At 37.4% G+C, this 22,922-nt stretch overlaps 1 protein-coding gene across 1 annotated transcript; it reads right to left on the reverse strand.

Moving 5' to 3' along the window:
* Nucleotides 1-7,910: 7,910 nt before the first annotated feature.
* LOC139722382 (uncharacterized) lies at nucleotides 7,911-14,028 on the reverse strand. The gene is made up of 2 exons (XM_071633690.1): nucleotides 13,599-14,028; nucleotides 7,911-10,112 (listed from the first exon to the last, which is right to left on the reverse strand). Exons 1-2 carry the CDS (start codon nucleotides 13,922-13,924, stop codon nucleotides 9,461-9,463), a joined length of 978 nt encoding a protein of 325 aa, XP_071489791.1. The 5' UTR covers nucleotides 13,925-14,028; the 3' UTR covers nucleotides 7,911-9,460.
* Nucleotides 14,029-22,922: the final 8,894 nt, after the last annotated feature.

The raw sequence follows: 22,922 nt of genomic DNA on the forward strand, positions 1-22,922 counted from the left end.
GGGTTAGGCCCTTATATCGAATAACTACAGAGGAACGTGCATATCTAGAAGAGTCAGAATAATGCCCCTTCAAGCAATGCCTCAACACACAAAGAAAAAAAAACCTTCATGAGCAGATATTAAAGATGTTGAAAATAGAAGCAGTGAGGTATACTACAAGGTCGTTTATAGAACTTTCCTCTTTTTTTTGTATATTAGGATGCTGTGTAAATTTGTGGTCAGGTTATAGATCGCAACAAAACGGAGGGCAGAGACCATTAGATCTTTTATGTTTATGCGAGTCAGACATCTTCACACATGGGTAAAAATTTAGCGGAACCTTGAGGTTCGTGGACAGCAACTTGTAGATCATAATTATTTACAATGTAGGACACTGAATCGCGCTCTAACAGTTTCCAATAACATGGAAACTTTCATGAATCCGTCTTGTAGAGATGGCTATTCAACATGTTCAAGGCAAGTGTTGTTTCTTGAATTATTAAAAACGAGTACTTATCCAGGTAATAGATATCGTGATTGTAATGGCAGCTTATGCATGAAAGTTCGTAAAGTGTTATCTGGATAGTTACGATATTCGATGGATCCTTTGGTTTGTTTGTTTTTTTAGTTCCTATGAATGGCGTCATGGGGTTTGATCAACATGACATTATTATTATAGTTACGTTCAGACGGGAGCCCTTAACCTCGAAGTTAGGAAACTTCGAGGTTAGAGCTTGTAGTTAGGGACCGTGAAGACGCACTCGTATATAGTTAGCAAACCTCGAGGTTTGCTCGATGTTTCGAGCCACGAGAAATCTTATGGTTAGCGCTCTAACCACGAGCCGCGGGGGGTCCCCACTCGTAGTTAAGCACCGTGTGGACACAAAAAACAACGAACTCGAAGTTAAGAGTGACCTCGCCGTAAACTCCAGCCCCCCCACAATTTCCCTCTGCTTCCGGGTCAACCTCCCAAACGTACACCACAAATACACTACACGTGAAAAACCTATGACGCACGACACAACAACATCATCTTTTCTTCCCATGCGCTTGATCTCTGAAACTGAACATGTCGAACTCGCTACTGTATTCTATATTCTTCTCCGACGCTAAAAAAGAAATGTTTTCGACGAATATCTTCATAAAAGCATAAAGTCATCAGTGCAGTGCTATCTCTGCATATCATGACAGAGAAAAAGAGTACCTGTAAGCGAGTCCGACAGGGTTGGACTAAAGAATAAATAGACGCCTTGTTAGCAATGTGGGCTTAAACTTCCGGTTTTGTGGTTTTAACATCGAGTGGGACCCACTCGTAGTTACGGGGGGCAGAAGCTTAACCTCGAAGTTTCGTAACCTCGAGGTTACGATTCGTCGTGTGGACACACGTCGTAGTTAGGGGGCAAGAGCTAAACCTCGAGGTTTCCTAACCTCGAGGTTAGGGCCTACCGTCTGAACGTAACTTATATCTTTACAGACGAAAATGTTAATGTTGCTATTCCCCATCTCCCATCTCTGTGGCATCATTATCTCCTTTGACATTCTGTCAGTTGATTTTCTTGTAGCCCAGCACCAGGTGGTACCTGACCCGGAGGTTGAATGACCCCGTTTGACCTCCCGTGTACTAGTACCAATCACCTGCAAGTTGACTCTGGCGTTGGTGAACTCACGTGTTCGTCTTTTGAAGCAATGACCTTCTCGCTGTTTCGGTATATTTTGGTGATGCAATGGGTAATCTACCTCCTTGACAACACAGCGCAGTAATGAAACAGACTTGCCTGGCTGAGATTTTGTTTTGTTTCGCTTCACTCCATTTTTATTTCCACCATGTGACTTTTAAGAAAGGACATGATATACACACCAATCACTGACAAATTATGAAGTAAATGGCAACAAACATGTACTTATGAAACATCTCCGGCAGAGAGTGGTATAAAATCGATAGAAACCTACAGAATTTTTCAAGATTCTAAGGCGATGATAACTACAATACTAGAATAGGAATGTATAAAATGACAATAATGTAGAACGTCTGAGGGCATACAGCAGCATAATGCTAGAGAGGCCTCTGAGCGCTTAAAGATGAGTTTATTACACGTCAATTTGAAAGTGAGCTTCTTGTCTCCTCTAATATTGAATTTCAGTTCAATTTGTTCTGACCAACTATATTTCTGTCGTTTGTCGGCGTGGTCGATGATGACGCCATAATCTCACTTGTTGCCATGGTAACTTGCTGCGTTTAGTGTTCTGCTGGTACAGGTTGTTCATTGGGGTGACGTTCGTTATTTCCAAGTGATGTTATCCGACAATGAATAAAAGTTCGTTTTTCCTATAAGGTTCGTTAATCCGAAAATGAAATAAGGTTCGTTATTTCTAGGGTTCGCGAAGCAAAAGAAAAAAAGAAAAGAAAAGAAAACGCAAAAATTAATAAATGAATAAAAAGGTGCGTACTAACAAACCTTTGAAATTATTATTTCATTTTCGGAAATACGAATCTTCGAAATAACGAGCCCATGTGTAAATGAACCTTCGGAACAGCGGCACATATGACTGCTTGGAGTATCAAAAGACTTATATTTCTTGCCAAACTCAACTGGAAAGGGCCACGAGTTACCGATCCTCCGAAAATAAACACCATTGCTGCTCTGTGGTCATCCCCCGAAAACTGCCTGGCCCGGTCTCGGGATAAGTTGGGGATCTCCCGTTGTGAAATGCTGCTGAAATTTAACACGTTTGTTTTTGTGAGCACAAAGACGAAAGGTATTCAAGAGGGACAGGGGAAGAGAGACGAGAGATGGGACGTTGTGACACAGGGCAACGGAGGAGGTTCGCATGGAGGTCACTACGGAAAGAGACGAAGAGAAGAGGAGAGAGAGAGAAGACGAAGAGAGCGAACGAGTCCATAAAGAAAAGGATCGTCTATCGATGAATTTCCCTCCTTGTATCATACACGTCCGCCCTCACCCCACCCCCCCCCCATTCCTTCCATCCTTCTCTCTTTCTTCCATCTCGTTCTCATCTTGTGTTCCTTCTGTCCTGCTCCCTTCTTATTATGATCAGCGCTACTTCCATACCAAAGGTGGACATGTAGGCCTACTTCAGACGAAGAGAGATGATAGATATCATGATCTTATGCAGGCACAAAGTTTTCCACTTGCTGGATATATCCAAGGAGGTTTCTCTTCCACGTCCCTGATATATCAGATCATGTGATGTGTAATGCACAAGTATCCGGGATATCTGTGTGAGTGTGCAAGGTCTTGTACACATTTGGGAGTAGTGATTTTAAAAAAATGTTCAAGACATCACTTTCGTTTAGGTCACTTGTATCACAAAACATCTTACCATAATATATATATATATATATATATATATATATATATATATATATATACATTTTTTTTTTTGCAATGACGCAAGGAGATACACTATTTTTCTAATTACTGCATATAATTGTAGACGGTTTAGTCTGGACACATTTTTATTATAACTATTGTTCACATTTTGTACAGTTAACAATACTTAACATTGATTATACTTGTTCCTATTTTGACGCACCAATGTTGGGTTTTTGTTTCATCTACAAATGATAAATCATGCCTTTAACACATAACTTTGTGCAAATATAGGGTGCGCCCTATTCAAAGTTTATTGGGACTCGCGATACATCGAAAACAATCGCATAGGATCAACAGATACGAAATTATTTTGGCACATAATCCTTGCTCTGTTCCTCTTAATATTTGCTCTTTTTGTTGAATATCCAATGAAATTTAATGAGTGTCAGCTGTAAAGCCATAACACCTCATCTAATTTTGCGCGATTGCATGGTTGCGAAGCTACTTTCACTGTAGCATGATAACGTGAAAGTAGTTTCTGTGAAACTTGTAGAATTTCAGTGTATAGGCCTACTTTCCCACAATAAATGTAAGCCTACTATGTTGGTGAACTTTCTGTTCTGGGGCCTTATTCTGAGAGCTAGCGTTTGATTAGCACTAGTTATTAGCGAATCGGTATTCTAAGAGCTTAATTAAGTAGGGGTTTATTAACTACCATGACAACAAGCGTATTCTTTTTGTGTATAAGACTAAATGTAAACGGCATGGACATCGTGAAAGGAACAAAGTTGACAAGAATAGCGAAATATTTAGTAGCAGCCACATCTTCATACGTGACGAAAACAAAGAACATTTTTGAAATAATACCAGGCTCATGGTCCTATTCCAGGCCCGTAGCCAGGGGGGTGCGTCGGGTGCGTACGCACCCCCCCCCCCCCCCCCAAATTCTGAAAGGTCCACTTTTTCATAATAACGGTTTTTAGCAATTCTCAAGATAACAATCCAAATAAATATAAAGACACATTATATGCTACGTAAATGTGGAAGAGTACGTTTAACAATGTTAAAAATAATTGTACGAAACCCTTTTGTTGTATGAACCATCGGATCGTCCCCATGCACACAATCACAAATGTTATGTATCAATTTGTGCGAGCTATTATTATATTGGCACTGCATGCCATGGCCCTTGGCGCGTGTGACCGGTGTTTTTTTTCCCACTGGCCGCCCGAGTACGTGCGATTCGTGGATGACATTGAGGTTGACACTTGCATTTTTTCACATGAACAGAGGTAAGTGGATGAAAATCTAATAGCCTCAAGTTTACATATATGATAAAAATTAAAGAAATTTCCTCAAAATTACTATAATCAAAAACCTGAGACATTTTATATCTACGTCTCACAAAGATATAGTACATATATAAGTACATGTTGGCATGATAATGCCTGGGGATAGATTATTATGTCAACTATTTTCCATTATGAATGCATGCTCCAATCAAATTGTGAAAAGGTGGTCATGAATTAGCATTTCTTACGAACGATCAGGAGAGGCAAAACAAAATGAAAGGCCTGTCTTACTCCAGTTCTCTTGTAACACTCATTGGGCCATTATGCAAGCCTAACGAATTATAACAGCTGCTTTTTCTAGCCCTTTTGCTAGTACCAACATTCGAGAAAAGATCATCTATCAAGTAACTGTACGATCTCCGTGCATAATCTAATGCTTTTAAACACACACTTATTCATATTTTTCATAAAAACACAGGTAATGAGCCGGATTGGGTTAAAATTCTCACTTACAGCTTTGTAGAAGTCTGAGTCAACAGTATCACACAGTACTTCAAGACGTATTAGTACAAACGATTTCTTGAGCCTGCACCGTTTCAGGCTCTGTTCTGGATACGGCGGTAGAAACTCATTCTTTTTTGTTGTTTATTTTATCATTATTTACTAATCTCTTTTCTAACTTACAGGTAGCGGATTTCTTTGCAGGCCAAATTCGGAAATGTACTGTTGATTATTACTTATACATTTTTTCATGTTGTGACAGTTCTATTGGTTCTCATTTTAAAGTGAGCCAAAACCTAAGAGCATTCTCACTTATAATTTCCAAAGAGTATTATGCAGGCACGCAAACTCATTTTAGTTGTATTTCATTTAAATGTAATGGGTAAGATGGTATGAGAGAGAATGGAAAGTGCTGAGCTATGAAGTAAAATGGTAAAGTAAAAAGTTTGTCAGATAGTATTACAAAAGCCTGAATATTGCAAGAGCTCCGGAGTAAAAACAGTCAGTGAAAAACCCTATGTATGATAGCATTGTGAGAGCGTTAGACTGCATTGTGACGCGTCGTTATTTAATTTACATTCTTTATTGATATATTTTCATAAATATCTCAGGTAATGAGTCGGATTGGATTACAATTCTCACTTACAGCTTTGTAGAAGTCTGAGTCAACAGTGTCACAAAGTACTTCAAGACGTATTATAGTACAAACGATTTCTTGAGCCTGCACCGTTTCAGGCTCTGTTCTGGATACGGCGGTAGAAACTCATTCTTTTTTGTTGTTTATTTTATCATTATTTACTAATCTCTTTTCTAACTTACAGGTAGCGGATTTCTTCGCAGGCCAAATTCGGAAATGTAGTGTTGATTATTACTTATACATTTTCTCATGTTGTGACAGTTCTATTGGTTCTCATTTTAAAGTGAGCCAAAACCTAAGAACATTTTCACTTATAATTTCCAAAGAGTATTATGCAGGCACGAAAACTCATTTTAGTTGCATTTCATTTAAATGTAATGGGTAAGAGGGTATGAGAGAGAATGGAAAGTGCTGAGCTATGAAGTAAAATAGTAAAGTAAAAAGTTTGTCAGATAGTATGACAAAAGAAACTCATTCTTTTTTGTTTGTTTATTTTATCATTATTTACTTATCTCTCTTCTAACTTAAAGGTAGTGGATCTCTTTGCAGCCCAAATTCGAAAATGCCTAGAGACAGCTGGTAACCAAATATGCTACTATAATTTAATAAATAAGAAATAACCATTCCAGTATGTATCTTAGTGTGCACAGTAAGACAGATCAAATCAAATAGGAAAACATCTGAGCACTAAGCCTGAGGTCTGAATTTGCACTCAACTTCTTCCAATGGCTAACGGATGTTTAATTTTTGAATTTCACTGACCTCCAAATTTCACAAAGAAAACCTTCTTAGCATGATGGTTAATATGACATTTGACTGATATTGGAGATGTTTGCGAATCGGATCTACTACCTTTAATATTATTAAATCTAAAATGATTATTTGAAAGTTCGGAAATGCTGGAAATATCCTACCACAAGGAGGCAAAATATAAATGGTTCACATTTACAATTCATTTTGTTTTAAAAATTTTCTTATTTATTTTCGTTTTTGACAAACTCGCATACCAACGGCTGATATACTGTATAGTAAAGTGAATGTTTCATCTTCCAAACAGCATCCAATGGGATGGAAAACTCCAACTGAAAGGTGGACGCCGTGACCATACTCGCTAAAGAAAACGCGTAATAGGGGTCGTTTTTTCTCACGGATTAGATGGAAAGTGTGATGTACGAGCGTATATAATCAAAGGGTATCAAAAAGGCCGAAATTTGGGAAAATGGTATATTGTTCAATCATGATGAAGTACTTCTTTAGGGTGCAGGAAACATTTAAGGAATACTTGTTTTTAAGGCCCGAAAAAATCATATGATCATTACTCGTTTAGGGGCCATTTTGAAAGTCCATGTATGAGCATGGTGTCCACCTTTTAATTGTCGCTACCCCTCCCGGGACAGTATCAAAGGACCGTTTTGTTAATTAACGCAATCCCCCCTTCCTTTAAAAATCCTGGCTTCAGGCCTGCTAACGCGGGTATACAATAGAAAAAATAAAAGTTAAAACAACACCAGGAAAATCACTATTCTCAATTTTGCGGCGCGCTACGCGCGCAGAGTCTCGAACACAATTAAACTTTGCAACTTCCTGGCAAAATGAGTTTTTACTATTTCCTAGATGAAATACCGTAACGCGATTGCATGCAACAGACAAAAATACAAATTTCCTCGAGACTTTAAAACGTCATTAAAACAGTCAAAATTCACAATTTGCGGCGCGCTTCGCGCGCAAATTCTTATACAACTTTTGTAGTTCGGTCGTCCAAAGAATATATATATATATATATATATATATATATATACATATATATATATAATTGTGTGTGTGTGTGTGTGTGTGTGTGTGTGTGTGTGATCATTGGTATTGGTACCGAAGGTCCGTTTTTTTAGTGACCGCACCCCCCCCCCCCCTTGAAAAATCCTGGCTACGGGCCTGTATTCTGGTCCTATTCTGAGCACATTGCAGGTAATGGCATACTTACAGTACAGCTGTACTAACAGTGAACAAGTTACATTGTATATAGTAATACAATGTACGTACAACTAATACAGTGATTAACAGAACTCTCAGATAATGATCCAACGAACCCTTATACATTTATTATTATTATCATTATTATTATTATTATCATTATTATTATTATTATCATTATCATTATTATTATTATCATTATTATTATTATTATTATTATCATCATCATTATTATTATTAATGTTATTATTATTATTATCTCTTCGGCTTTCAATCACAAATATCATATTACATTTTTCAAAATCAGAACATACAATAGAGTGGTAAGGGTGCACCCAAAACAGTCAGTTTACAATATAAAAAAATACAAAATACAATGTACATATTACATTTCGAAGTGTTTAAGCGTCCATCACACAAATGATTTTCATATTTGACCAGGATACAAATTTTATTTCTACAATGTAAGAGCTAAGTGTCAATCTAATAAAATTGTCCAGGATATACATACATATAATAACATATTACATTTCTAAATGTCTTACATACTTACATACTACATTAGTTTCTAACTTTCAATAAGTGTGTAACGTCACCCTAAGTCTGTTCTTTTAAGAAGATTATTGTCAAGGAAGACGGTATTGCATGCTTGCTAATGGTTTAAATTACATCATTGTAATGACAGAACATTACAAATCACCAAGGGGAGCAGTAACTGTATATGCACTGTACGAAAGTATCCACTGAAAAGACAATGCTTGTAAGTGGGCCCTCTGAAGAAGAAAATCGACACAAAATATACTATCCAGATTCGGAAGCCCACTACAGAGACAAGACAAGTGACAACAGAACGATATAAGATACAAGACTGACATGACAACAAGACAATAGAAGACAGTGGCGGATCCAGAGGGGACGCACCGGGCGTGCGCCCCCTCTTTATTTTTGGTTAAAACAAAAGAAATAACAAGAAAAAATGGGGGGCACGTGCGTCCCCCCCCCCCCTTTAATTTTGTAAAGGCGCCTCTCCTTTACGGGATTCCTGGATCCGCCTCTGGAAGATACGAGTATTTAAATCATAATACTACAGAGGTAGTAACCTGCGGAGGTATTGATATCGAGAGGTAGTTATACGGCGTGGAGACGGACAGGAAAATATTCGCGAGTCCTGCATCCGTAGTCTTGCCCATCGTTTTACAAACATAAAGTCATTAAAGTTATTTTCAAAAAAAAAAACCACCAAAATATCTGTTCTGGATCTCCTCTATCTATGTAGGCCTGCATTCTTTTGTATAATGAGAGATAAGGTAAGTTTGCATTCAAAGCAAATGAGCAGTGTGCAACTATGATCGTTATCATGTGATCATTTACTGGAGATTATGAAAGGCTTCTGGGAAAGATGATCAGCCAATATTCAAATACTAAGTAATGTTGACCTATGTATCAGGCATTTGTTGAGCTGCTGTTTATAACATTACAACTTTCATTACAATTAACTCTTTCCTGCGTCAAATAATAGGCTGATGGGTATTCTTTTGATAAGTATTTTCAAATACTTTATAAAATTCTACAAAATCAAGATGCAGTATACTGTATTACATAATATTCCTATTCAAAATTTGAGAACTGACAGTAGTTTGCATGCTAATGTTTTACAATTGTTCTGAAAACAGATGATAAACAAACGATGCCATCTGCAGTTAAACTGACGTCGAATGACGAAGGTTGCCTATCTGACTTTTATTAAGTCATGGTTTAAGTCTACATTGATACATTTCTTCGTAATATTTCATGACCTCATCTGTACATCTGATAACGTCAGGGGTCACATGATCTCGAGACGGTATCTCGCTGGGAGTTGAAAAATGGCTGCTCCTCAATGCCCTCCCGTAGAATGGGATCAACTTTTCGAGTGACCCATCACCTACAATGATCCACTTGTTCAGCACTGCCACTGACGCGTCCCAAGTGAGCAGCGACTTGTCGTAAGGTAAGTCCGCGGCTTCGCAATACTTCGACAGCACTTCGGCAGGATTCGCCAAGAGTTCGTCCCCATCGATCACAATCGGGTCGCTTTCCAAATTCTCACGAACGTATTTCCAGAGTTCATAGGTCTCTCTGACTCCCATCTGAGAGCCATCTCCCAGTGGATGATCTCGACCGATGTCAAATGTCGCTTCATCCCTTGCCGAGTCCCGCAGCAGACCAAGATCGGAAAACGAAGAAGTGACGGCCTTCCGAAGTGATGCGAACACCCGAAGAGGATGGCGTATCAGGAAGGTATGTCTGTAGCCTTTGGGAAGGTGCTCAAAATTTACTCTCGTCATGGCGACTGATATGTCCTTGACAAAGACGTGACGGCTTGTTGAGTTTTCCAAACGATGTTTGACGGAGGAATAACTGTATATATTAAATCGGAGGCAAACATTAAATTCATTAGTCAACATGCATTCATGACAGAATAACTGCGCAAACAACAATATGTAGCAGAATTTTTCAATTGCGCACATTTGAGGCACCACAGCTCTCACAATTACTTTCGCAAATGAGAACAAGCGATGGTTTTAATCTGTCATTCCGTTGTTCAGTGAAATATGATGAAATGTAATTTCGTATTGTATTATTCGGCAAATCTAACTTCATTTCAGAGTCATCACTATTCAATAAGTAGAACTACAGTTTTACAGCAAGTTTTCGCCAAAGCATGCCATTTCCCTAGAGGTCTCTTAAAAAAAGTCAGGAGAGATGGTAATGTGGAACTCCAAAGGATCACAGCGAGGAGATGACGTTGTTAGCTCATAATTTAACATGTGTGGTTGTGAGCATGTCCAATATCATTAATTTGTGAAAAGATATTAGATTTTGTCATTCCATATAGGCCCTTACACTCTCATTCATATTTCCGCTTTTGATGAAACTTTGACTATTTTGCTCTTGTGACTAAATAGTGATCATGAGTGTGAAAATAAGACTCAGTCTCTCTGTATTGCTATCATTGTTTTTTTTTTTTTGTTTTTTTTTTTTGCCATTATTGTTTGCATCCTGAGCATCCCAGAGCTGGTCTGTTATGTATCTGACGTTGTTAGAAACTAATATTTAAAGATACCACGATCGTGCACAAAGCTACATTTTGTCACAGAAATAAAAATACAGAGCACAATACATGTACATACAATGAAGAATTTTATCGCAAAATGAGCTAACTCCATTCTTGTTAAGTTGAGACATTTGTGATTAAAGCTGCCCCAAAAACAAAGAAAATTATAAGAAAATATCGGATATTTTAAGTATAACTACTAGAATATTCCTTTTTATGTGACAAGTGAGGTATTACTGAAAAGAGTTTATTTTGCTCTAAAAATGGCGCTTAGCTCATTTTGCAATAAAAGTCTTCACACACAAACACACACACACAAACACACACACACACACATATATATATATATATATATATATATATTCCTTATCAATGAAATTCTTGCGTCGGGTTGTTTTCATTGCAAATAATTGACGAATTGCCCTATATCACATGGCCGGCGCCACGTTTTCAAAAATGGGGGGCCACTTCAGACTTCTGGTACCACTTCCGGGTTTCATCAGCTAACAAGCAAAAAGAAAAAAAAAAGGTTTGTACAACTTCTGCAGTTCTGTAGGGTATCACTTCCTGGTTTCTTCAGCTGACGAGCAAAAAAAAAAAAAAAAAAGGTCTCCAGCGCAAAACAAAAACAAAGGCCTTTATACCGCGCTCACACTTCAAGGGTTCTATCTAGTTCTTTCTAGTGTAACGTATGCAACATAAATCAGCACTGAAGTAATCAGTGTTTTTACGCAGTAATGGACTAAATATTAATTTTCCGGTAAACTGTGCGCTTAGAAACATCCGAATTAAGCGCCTTATAAATATTTTGTATTATTATTAGTAGTACCCGCTGCATGCTGTAAGGGTTAGAACCAGCACTGGCTGTCGGGTGGAAGCCGGTGACCAGGACGTCGTTGGTTCGAATCCATGCAGCCCGAGTGTGTATGTCCCTGATTTTTTTTTTTTTCAAAATCATGGTGATTACTAAAACACTGATTAATTCATGCGTAATTACGCCGGTGAATATAATAGGGCAATTTGTCAATCAGTAATGTTGCAATACATTTGTCATGGGAAAGGAGCATCGGCGAAAGTCTTCAACGTAAATGAATCGGTGTGCTTAACCCGTTGAAGACGAGTCCCGAGTATACTCGGGCAGGTGTCTGTGGAAAATGCGTGTTGCAGCAAAATCAAACAGTCTACTTCGAAGATTTGATTTCATGATGGATTTATATACGAGGTCAAACAGCCTGTATATTTATGTGAGCCTATATCAAAACCGCATTATAGCAAAGATGGTGATGAGCAATTCTTCGCTTTCTTCAGAAAGTTATCAATGGCCAACAGGAAACATTTGCCAGAGAGTTGCCGGAGGTTTCCAAAAACTATTGTCGACAGCCAAGAATTGTCGGGGGGGGGGGGGGAGGGTACAGAGACAGATTAAGCATTCAAGCTTTTAGGACAGTTTCTTTTATACAATATATGGCTGATATGAGTCAAAACGAGTCTTATTCTCGCCGCACCGACGTACTTTTGCAGACATTTACCTTCTCGGCCAGGCCATCCCAACTAAAAGTACCATTTTCATGCCAACAAACGTGCTGCCAATAGTCAATAGCAACAGTGTTAACAGTCTCATATCTGTTTGTGCCGGGCAAATGATATTTCTATTCTGTGATTAAGCAAATTTGCGTATCTATACGTGATGCATGCACAGAATATACACTGTATTTTCTCAAAACTGCACTTTGGAATAGTTAGTGTTCCTTCTCTTTCACATGCCCACTCTCTACTTATACGGGAAACAGCGTTGGGGCTCACTATTTCAAGGAAATTCTTTTATAGAACCTTATACTTTAAAGGAATTAAGCTCCACCAAAATTTTAGAAGATCAACGCCATATTCTATGTACATGACCATGCCAGCAAATTATGATAATTAAATTATGTAGGAAATTTTACCATATTCTAGATACTTTCCAAGAAAAAAATACAGTCTATAAAATTGGGTATCTTTGGAACAATTCGAACCTGTTGGCGCTGTCATTCATAATGGTACAGGGCAAAGAATGAAGTAATCATAAAGAAATAAACACTGGCAGGGGATTTTGCTGACGAAACGTATGTCAAGATTGATATATTCAGCATGATTTAACTGAGAAGCGAGAAACGTGAATTAGCGCACACTTCATTGATCTCATTGTATATATTATCTATATAATCATATATCATTTGCAGGTGAAAAAAAAACAGCTTTAGTGCTTCAAATAGTTCTAGAATATGAGTTAGAGATAGAAACAACCAAATGAATATTTTTTATCAGTATAATCCATGTTAAGTGTTGTTAAATATACAAAATGTGAATAGTTCTTTCAATAACGTTTCCAGAAAAAACCGTTTACAGTTACGTTTTATTAAGGAAAGTGTAATATCTCCTTATATTTGCGGTTTTATTACCAATTTTTTATATAGGCTGTTTTGTGATACAACTGAACTATGCATATGCATCAATTAATGTGATAATTCGAACATTTTTAAGATCACTGCTCCCAATGGTAAATAGTGGCTTTAAGCAAACGTCAACGAGGACCATCAAATTTGGCCTACTTGTTCTTTTTTTAATCTGTTTTGTTTAAACACGGTAATAAAATCAGGGTATTCCCATCAGTCGGCTGGCAAGTTTTCATTAAGTCTGTGTCACGCAATCAAAAAACAAAGTCAAATGAACTTGAAGTAAAATAATGTGGCACGTCACAAGTTGAAGAAAAATGTTGAATCACAGAGTCCTTATACGACAAGCCTACTTACGAGAAAGTTTGCTCTGTCTCTTGAGTGTAATTGGTATCGACTGTTTTAGCTTGCTGACAAGTTTTGGTATCCGTGAGTTTATTCTCCTCCTCTGCACCGGACTTACTGCGGCTCAGAGCCGTTCCAGGGGTCTCAATGGCCAGACAGCGCCAAAACGGTTCGAACCAGACTTCGATCCCGTCAACGGCACTCAAGCACTTCGTCAAAGCCGTGGAGATCGAGCGTGGAACACACCACAAGATGACTCTGCTCCCTGATTCGATCACGGTTTCATCGCTAGAGGTGCTTTGGCCAACACGCTGCGAATATCCCACCGACTCCATCATAAGGCTGAGTTTTGACTGAGTTTTATATCTTAGATTTGGATTTATAATACGTGACAGTATGCTTGAAGACACGGTTAATCGATGGACGTACCTTTTAATGGGGAAATCAGTGGAACATGACGATATGGAATATATTCAAATCCTCGAGTCGCTATCTTGAAATGATGTATAAGCTTATGGGACAAGAGAATATCAGAGTTGCTGCACTTAACAAAACCGCCTCATGAATGAAGAAAGGACACGCAAATTGAGTAAACTTCAGTAATGCGAGCTGCCCTACTTCTCAGAAATAAAAAGTTGAATTGTATTGGCTTTCTCGTCAAACGAACACAGAAAATACACTGTCTTTAACCGTAGATGATAATTGAGTGAGACATCACATCCTAATCTTTCGCCCAAGCTGATCTCGATCACGACGGGACTAGAGATCAAAATCGGACTCGGAGACAGCGTGTCCGGGCAGCACTGTCATGACTGTGGGCGGCGGCACCCGTGGGATGAAGATCTCAAAGTCTGTCAGTCATTACACATTATCAAGGTTCGCTGACGTACACACTAAAAACACAAACATGCAGGTATGTTGACACTGCCTGCTCTTTGTCACTAATAATTATGTTAACAGTCACAAAATGCAAACTAACAGTGGAAACTCAATAATATAATGAGGTTTGACACTATAAAATACCAGACACAATTACAAACTACCCTCTCCAGTTCCAATTAGAGTGTTTTCTTTATTCTGCATCATCCACGATCTACCAGTAGGTCCTATATACAACAAAGTTCCTGGTACCACACTATGAACCTTGTATTTCATATTTTTCACGGTATGAGTTTTAATTATCAAAATGTACAAAATGAATGATAATGGAGTCATTGCAAAGGACATGTATTGTATCGATGATACCGTTCTAGTGTTAGTATGATTTGCTAATTATCAAAATACTAGTATGTGACAATTTTTCTTTCTTTTTCTTTTTATTTAAGATTTCATTGAAGAAATAAAGCAAGACGATTACATATTTTACAACGCTTATACATGATTCTATAAAGCAACAATATATCTTTTACCCTTAACATTGTGCATAACATTTTTCGGCATCGAAATCGATTTTCCACTTTTGAAAATGAAGAGCTAATTTACCTTTTTTTCCCTAGCTTGGCAATTAGCTATAGATTGAGCAATAGTAAGAGGTTTGGCTTGGAATTTTTCATAAGTAAGATAAAAACTTGTCGGCAAGAAATTTTGGCCCTGCGCTCCATGGGACATTCACGATACAATATACATTAATAGGTCCAAACATGGTCCATACATGTTGAGATTTCATAGTAGTACATTTTTGGCCAATGAATATTGCCAAGAATCCTAAAGAAGGCGTGGGACGCCAAAAATTCGAGTCAAATAAACTTATAGTTTATTGGCCAAAAATACATTACCAGTTTATTACATACATACATAATTTATCTATACATATCTATCTTATATATGCACAATACTATATTGCATATAAATATTTTTATATTGATTTCCAAACTAAGGATTTTAGAGAGAGGAGTATTATGATCTTTGCCACAAAATATACAGAAGGGGTATCCTTTTTTTTTTAAATTTTGAACAAGAAATCATTACAGGCAATATTCTTTCAGTCTATGTGTTATAAAATGCTTTAAAAAGAAAACATTTTGAAATTAGTAGAATATATTTTATTCTAATTTGAATCATGAGAATAAAAATCCTGAAAATGGATTGATTAATAGGGTTCCATTTAACTCAGAAGGTAGTGTAATCATGAACATTTACGAATACTTTTATTGTTTGTTAATCGTTGCAATTTCTTGACAATGCCATCATGACTATCAGTAAATCACACGTGTTTAAAGCCATCTAACCATATGGGAGAGGGATTTTCTTTTAATCAAAAAGTTGTATTTTCTTCTATCATTCTTGAAATATCAAAATCAAGGATTAACTCTTCATTTATTTTGAAGCCAGGGTCGTCGTGGAGAAGTAAGAGTCGGGAGTTGGCTACATCCTTAATTGAAGAATAAACTAAGGCGCATAATATTTTTCATATAGAATATTCTTAATGTTGCCTAAATAATAGAGTGTTTGAACTTCAATAGTTTTCCACATAATTTCAAAATAATAATCCAAAAGAAGTGTCACCTATAGGACCATTCTGTGTGTGTGTGTGTGTGTGCGCGCGCGCGCGTGCGCGTGTGTGTATGTGCGTGCATGACTTGTGTAGGCATGTACTGAAGAAAATGTACATGAATCATTTTCCTCTCAGCGGCTCTATGTGTTCCACTATTCCATATAAATTTGTAACAAACGCAAAGAGAAAAACTGACCAGAAATGAATAATACGTCAATTCACACACTCTTTTCTCTCTCTCTCTCTCTCTCTCTCTCTCTCTCTCAAAGTAACTTATACGTCAGTACTAGCCTTAATAATTGCTCCATACATGTCATGGTCACGTTATCTTGTACAATGATTGTGTATCAATAGAATTTATTACTATTTTCTGGGCTGTGCAACAAATACATTGTTGCTGCCACAGTTACTGTATATCATGTCTCAATTTTGTGTTTAAAAAGTCCTGATTATTAAAATAGGGACCTGGATAATTTTCCTTTCTACAAATTTATATGTGGAAAACTGAGCAAAGAAAATGGGATTCCACCGAGGTGCGAACCCGAGACCTCCGGATTGCTGGCCCGGTGCTCTACCGACTGAGCTATAGAAAGCCCTAATTCAGCGTTTGTCCCAGAAACCTTAAATTCTCAATGCTCGAATGGTCTATGAATGGTCTCGAATGAACTAGGGCTTTCTATAGCTCAGTCGGTAGAGCACCGCGCTAGCAATCCGGAGGTTTCGGGTTCGAATCCCGATGGAATCCCACTCTCTTTTCTCAAGTTTCCACATATAAATTTGTAGAAAGGAAAATTATCCAGGTCCCTATTTTAATAATCAGGACTTTTTAAACACAAAATTGAGACATGATATACAGTAACTGTGGCAGCAACAATGTATTTGTTGCACAGCCCAGAAAATAGTAATAAATTCTATTGATACACAATCATTGTACAAGATAACGTGACCATGACATGTATGGAGCAATTATTAAGGCTAGTACTGACGTATAAGTTACTTTGAGAGAGAGAGAGAGAGAGAGAGAGAGAGAGAAAAGAATGTGTGAATTGACGTATCAGCTGGAACTATATTCAAACGTGTTGATACGGCCCTTCAAAATGGTATATGAGGGCAAAAGAAAAAAAAACAAAAAAAAATAATAAATTATATTATACACTGTTAACATGAATAAGTAAACTCTGTCTCATGGTAACCGTCTCATACTATTAATCTGATGAAACAATCTGTATGTTAGCCAAACAGCAACAAATGTGGTTAAATGTGCTTTATTTGTTCGGTTTTTTTTGTGTGTGTGAATTTGTTTGGTTTTGTTGTTGTTGCTGTTGTTTATATTTTGTTGAAACAAGGCGATAAAATCAGAAAACCTGCCGTCTGTCGCGTGGCAAGTCTGCGTGTTTTTGGCATACCGCGAGGGGTACATGGATGTAACAATCATAAAACAAATGAACGTGAAGTAAGACGATAGAACACATCACGTGAGTTGGAAGAAAGGGTTAACTCACACATTCATATCCGATAAACCGGGGTCATCCCACTAGACCGACACCCACGAGTCATACAGCCAACGAGTTCGACATTATGCAAATAAAGCCCGTGAGTTCGACACGAGGTAAAATCAGCCCACGAGTTCGACAGATACAACACGGGGCTTAAGGTGTCGGTCTCGTGGGCCTTGTTAGCTTAGTGTCGAACTAATGGGCTGTATGACTCGTTAGCTGTATAACTCATGGGCTGTATGACTTGTGAGTTGTATGACTCGTGGGCTGTATGACTCGTGGGTGTCGGTCTCGTGACGTGCACCCGATAAACCTACTTACGAGAGTGACAGCTTTGCTTCCTGACTGCAATTGGCATCGAATGTTTCAAGTTGCTGGCAGGTTTTGGTATCGGTGTCTCCCTTCTCTACTGCACCGGACTCAATACTGCGGCTTATAGCTGTTCCAGGGGTTTCGATGGCCAGACAGCGGTAAAACGGTTCGAACCAGACTTCGATCCCGTCGACGGCGCTCAAGCACTTCAACAAAGCCGTGGAGATTGAGCGTGGGGCGCACCACACGATGACTCTGCTCCCTGATTCGATCACGGTTTCATAATTGATGTTGATTTGGCCGATACACTGCGACTGCCCCATCTGCTCCATCTCAAATCTGTTTGTTTGTTTGTTTGCTTGCTTAGTTAGTTAGGGATTTGACTTCGAATGCTAGTTTAGTTGAATTTACTTTACGTGAACAAAATATGCTTGCAGACACGGACCGCTGATTGACAAACTTGATAGGGAAATCATCGAAATATCAGATGGGATAAACTCAATTCCTCAACCCGCTTTTTGATATGATGCCCTCAATGAGACAAAAAAAAAAATACATTTGTAGTCAAGTGCCTGCTCTTACACCGCCTCATGAAGAAAGGACACGCAAGGTGTGTAATTTTCGGCAATATGTTACCTGCCGTGCTTTTTATTTAAAACAAAACAAAGTTATATTCAGGTCTTCTTGTCATACGAACACAATATCTACTGTAAACACTTGAGTTTGACATCATGCCTTAATTGTTCGTCCTAGCTGATCTTTATCATGACTTGATATACCCCTGAAACTGTAGGTCGAAAACCGGACTCCATGACATGCAACGTTAACGTGCCCGGACAGCGTTGTGAGCGATGGCGCCACTGTTTCCAGGCCAGTTCCCATAATAAACCCGTGGGACGAATTTCTCAACGCCCATTATCAATATGCATTGATTAAAAAAAAAAAAATAGGTCTTCTTGTCATACGAACACATTATCTACTGTAAACGCTTGACTTTGACATCATGCCTTAATTGTTCGTCCTATATAGTTCATCTTTATCATGACTTGATATACCCCTGAAACTGTAGGTCGAAAACCGGACTCCATGACATGCAACGTTAACGTGCAACGTTAACGTGCCCGGACAGCGTTGTGAGCGATGGTGCCACTGTTTCCAGGCCAGTTCCCATAATAAACCCGTGGGACGAATTTCTCAACGCCCATTATCAATATGCATTGATTAGATACAAGTGGCATGCAACAATGACCAAACAGCACAAAATAAACGTGTACTTACTTCGTCAATCAGTGTCAATGGCATGTCATAATATAATCATACTTGTGTGTCATGATACTGCATATCTGACGAATCTCTTTCTGTCAATATTCGTTGACTGTCGGTTGCATATGAGGGCAACACTGTTTTCCTGACATTTTCTTTCCTCTTCCTCAGTTTAGCAAAAGTTTTAACTACCTGATATGACTACGATCAATTTCCGATCAACTTGAAAACTGATGGGTTGTATCAAAAGGCTTTGGACCATAAAATATGAATGGGTCTTCGCAGAATTCAGTACAAACGTCCTTTCAAAGCCTACAGTGTACCATTAAAGATGTTAGAAACTAGAATTTGTACCTCATCAGTCTTTCACGTTAAGATTTCAAATAAGAGTGACATTTCTTTTCTGTAATCAAAGAATAAACATTTACGGAAGTCATGTTTGTTCTGTCCAACCAAAGTTGTAGTAGATTCGTGCCTACGTAAAGTTTATAAAGAGGGGAATGTGTGCAAAAGACAAAGGTCACCACCGTGAAATCATGTTACTTTTGAAGATAGAAATAAGCAAGACATTTATCGTGTTCTTATTTTTTTCCCCGAGACACTTCCTGCGGTAAGTTCGTCTGACAAGAAAAAAATATATATACATGTGTAGGCCTAACTGCCTCCCGTGTCTTCGTTTGGTTCCTAGACGCCTATAAGATTAGGATAGCAGGATTCATATTATTTTGCTTTTATTATTATCATGATATCGTGGAGGGAAGGGGTGTGTCCGAAGAGTCCATTATAAAGAGTGAACGAAAAAATTAATGTTCGAGTTAATTCCATTTCGTAGAGTTGCCTCAAATACCAGTAACAGAATGGTTTCACTGTGCTACGGTCGGACGCAAGAGATAAAAAGTATTAATTATGGGAATTTTGAAGTCTCGCATGTTGTTATCAAGCAATACTATATTAATCATCATCATAAATATGCGAAAGTATATACAGTACAATGTACCAACATATGTGTATGTATATATATATATATATATATATATATATATATATATATATATATACACAATAATAATATATGTAATGATATTATATACATAATAATCATATATATAAGTATATATATATATATATATATATATATATATATATATATATATTGAAGTTTTTCCGCGTATTGGCAGTACTAGAAATAGCAATAATAAAGTCACAACAGAGGAATGCAGGGAATGCATTAATAGCCAATCTTGATTTAATGAATAATCCGAATTTTCACATGATTATTAAGAGGTGTTACCCTCACTCTTCATAACACCCCACTCTTAATAATCATTGTGAATATTCGCACTGTCATCCCTGAAGAAGAGGAAGGATCCTCAAAAATTCGGATTATTCATTAAATCAAGATGGCTATTAATGCATTCCCTGCATTCCTCTGTTGTGACTTTATTATTGATATATGTATATATATATATATATATATATATATATATATATATATATATATATATATACAGCTGGTATTGCCATGAGAGAAACAGCTAATGCATTTACAAACCTGTCTATAGCGACCACCAAAGGGGAGACTGAAAAAGTGGCCGTGATAGACAGGGTCTTGAACATTTTTTTTTTTCTCGGAGGATTTTCCAATGGCCGTATATAGCAGGTGGCTGATGAGGCAAGTGTGACTGCATTTTATTGCCGAACTTTTGGGGGCATCCATTTCTTCAAGGCTCTGGTTGACAAAGTATTAAAGAAGGGGGAGGCCCCCAAAACAGTCAGTAATAAAAACACATTTTGGCTAAAATGCATTACCTGGGCCCTGTTGCATAAAACCCTTACCGCTGGACTTACCGCACCTTTCCAGCGGTAAGTCTTCAAATTAGCGGTAAATTTTATAATCCTTGATGTTGATTGGCTGTGACGCCTAATTTTGACGGTAGTTACCATTGAAATTCAATGGTAAGTTTTATGCAACGGGCCACTGTTTTTCTCTAGACTATAAATGTGTAAATGTGAATAAATATTATCCATATATCTGTAATATAATTCTAACTTTGATTTGAAAGGTTATTTATCAAAAACAAAAGAAAAATGGAAATTTAGTACAGTTTTGTGCGCGGTAATACAGATCACTGTGAGGCAATGACATCTCATTAATTCGCTGAAGAGTGAACATTTTTGGCATTTGAAATCAAATTTCTCTGTGAACTTCCTTTCAAAAGAAATATTCGAACAGTTTCAATTAATTTTTTGAACAAGTGAAAAACCATTCCTGAGAATGTCACTGGTGTTTAGGCAAAAATACAAAGTTACATTTAATAGCTTATTTAGTATGAGTTAAAATGATCAAATGTAGATCTTTCACTTAAAGTTTGTTGAAAAAAAAATGTCTGCTAGTGAATGATCATAATCTGGGCCAAAATATTGAGATGGTTACTCCAGTAACACGCCTGATAACGAATTACAGTTTGTAGTTGGAAACCTTGTAAGCAGTGGCTAGTATCTATGGAAAGCAACTTGTGTTGATGAAATGTTTATTGTCTCTAACCTATTTCTCTAGACTCTTTATTCTTCACTCTCCATCTCTCCCCCTCTCTCATGCGTACTTCCTTTCTCTCTCTCTCTCTCTCTCTCTCTCTCATTTCCAGTATTATTATCTTTTTACCAGTCCAAACGCTTTAGAATCATCATTCTCAAAACGAAGGCAAATCTGCGGCAACATTGATTCATTAATTTATTGATACACGTAGCTTCTGAAGCAACTTCTTTTAGTTTTGATAAATTCAACAAATCTGTGTCCACATAAGGATGTGATTTGCACTTACTTAACAGTGATACATAGACACCAAGCTCAGTAAATTTACGCAAAATGGCTAGTTGGTTTTTTTTTCCCCTCAGAAAACAAAGGAATATACGAATACAATGAACTTGGTGAACTAATTTCAGATTCATATCAGATAGCATCTGCAAATGTTTAACCACTTAGTTACCTCAGTGTATTATAACAAGTGTGATAAAATTTCAACACAAGACCTCAACTTTCTACTTCAGTGCATTTTCTGGTACATGGCAAAATAAAATCAAATTCACCTATTTGTTAAACAAACTTTGTTTTAATAAGAAATTGCACAATATTACTTTTAAGCTGAAATCTTTTCTCCCTTTTTTTATCCCCTTATGGAAAATTAGCGGGCCTTCGCTTATCATATGTGCAAAAACAACTACACAAGAAGAATGAAAACAAAATCAATTACCAAACATCACTGAAAATCAAGTGAACAACACTGGTTTACAGAAAGGGCAGCAGAAATTCAGCTCTCGTAGGAATTATAACGTGATGTGCCCATTACTGAAGCTACATCCATAATTAAGCAGGGATAATGTTGCCAATGCAACCCTGCATACATGGTTGCAGTCTGTATGTATAATTTCAATGTCTTAGTGCAGATAAACATATGCATAATTATAACAAAGATAGTTGTGCTCAATGCTCTTTCTTTTTTACACGTACCTTTCTTACAAAAATTCAATAGCTTCATTATATACATATATTTGAAGTCCTATAAACACTATCTACAGAAATCGTGTAACAAAAGCTCACCAATATTTTCCACAATTTTTACATATGTAGATGACTTTGTGACCTTCAAGAGAATAGATTCCTCATAGGTACATGTAGAACCGAATCCCAATCATGCTAACGTTGTAGTATGAATGCTCTTCATTATACATTAAGACAGACTATGAGAACTTAACGTTTATGAAAAAATATCA

This window comes from Diadema antillarum, unplaced genomic scaffold, assembly GCF_040938485.1.
Source record: "Diadema antillarum isolate AM-2024a unplaced genomic scaffold, OU_Dant_1.0 scf00000164, whole genome shotgun sequence".
NCBI lineage: Eukaryota > Metazoa > Echinodermata > Echinoidea > Diadematoida > Diadematidae > Diadema > Diadema antillarum.

Excerpts from the sequence above, each read along its gene's own strand:
- LOC139722382 (XM_071633690.1), bottom strand. The coding sequence starts at position 13,924 with ATGATGGAGTCGGTGGGATATTCGCAGCGTGTTGGCCAAAGCACCTCT. Across the intron at positions 10,113-13,598 it reads GAGACAGAGCAAACTTTCTC|TTATTCCTCCGTCAAACATC; the intron begins GTAAGTAGGCTT and ends TAATATATACAG.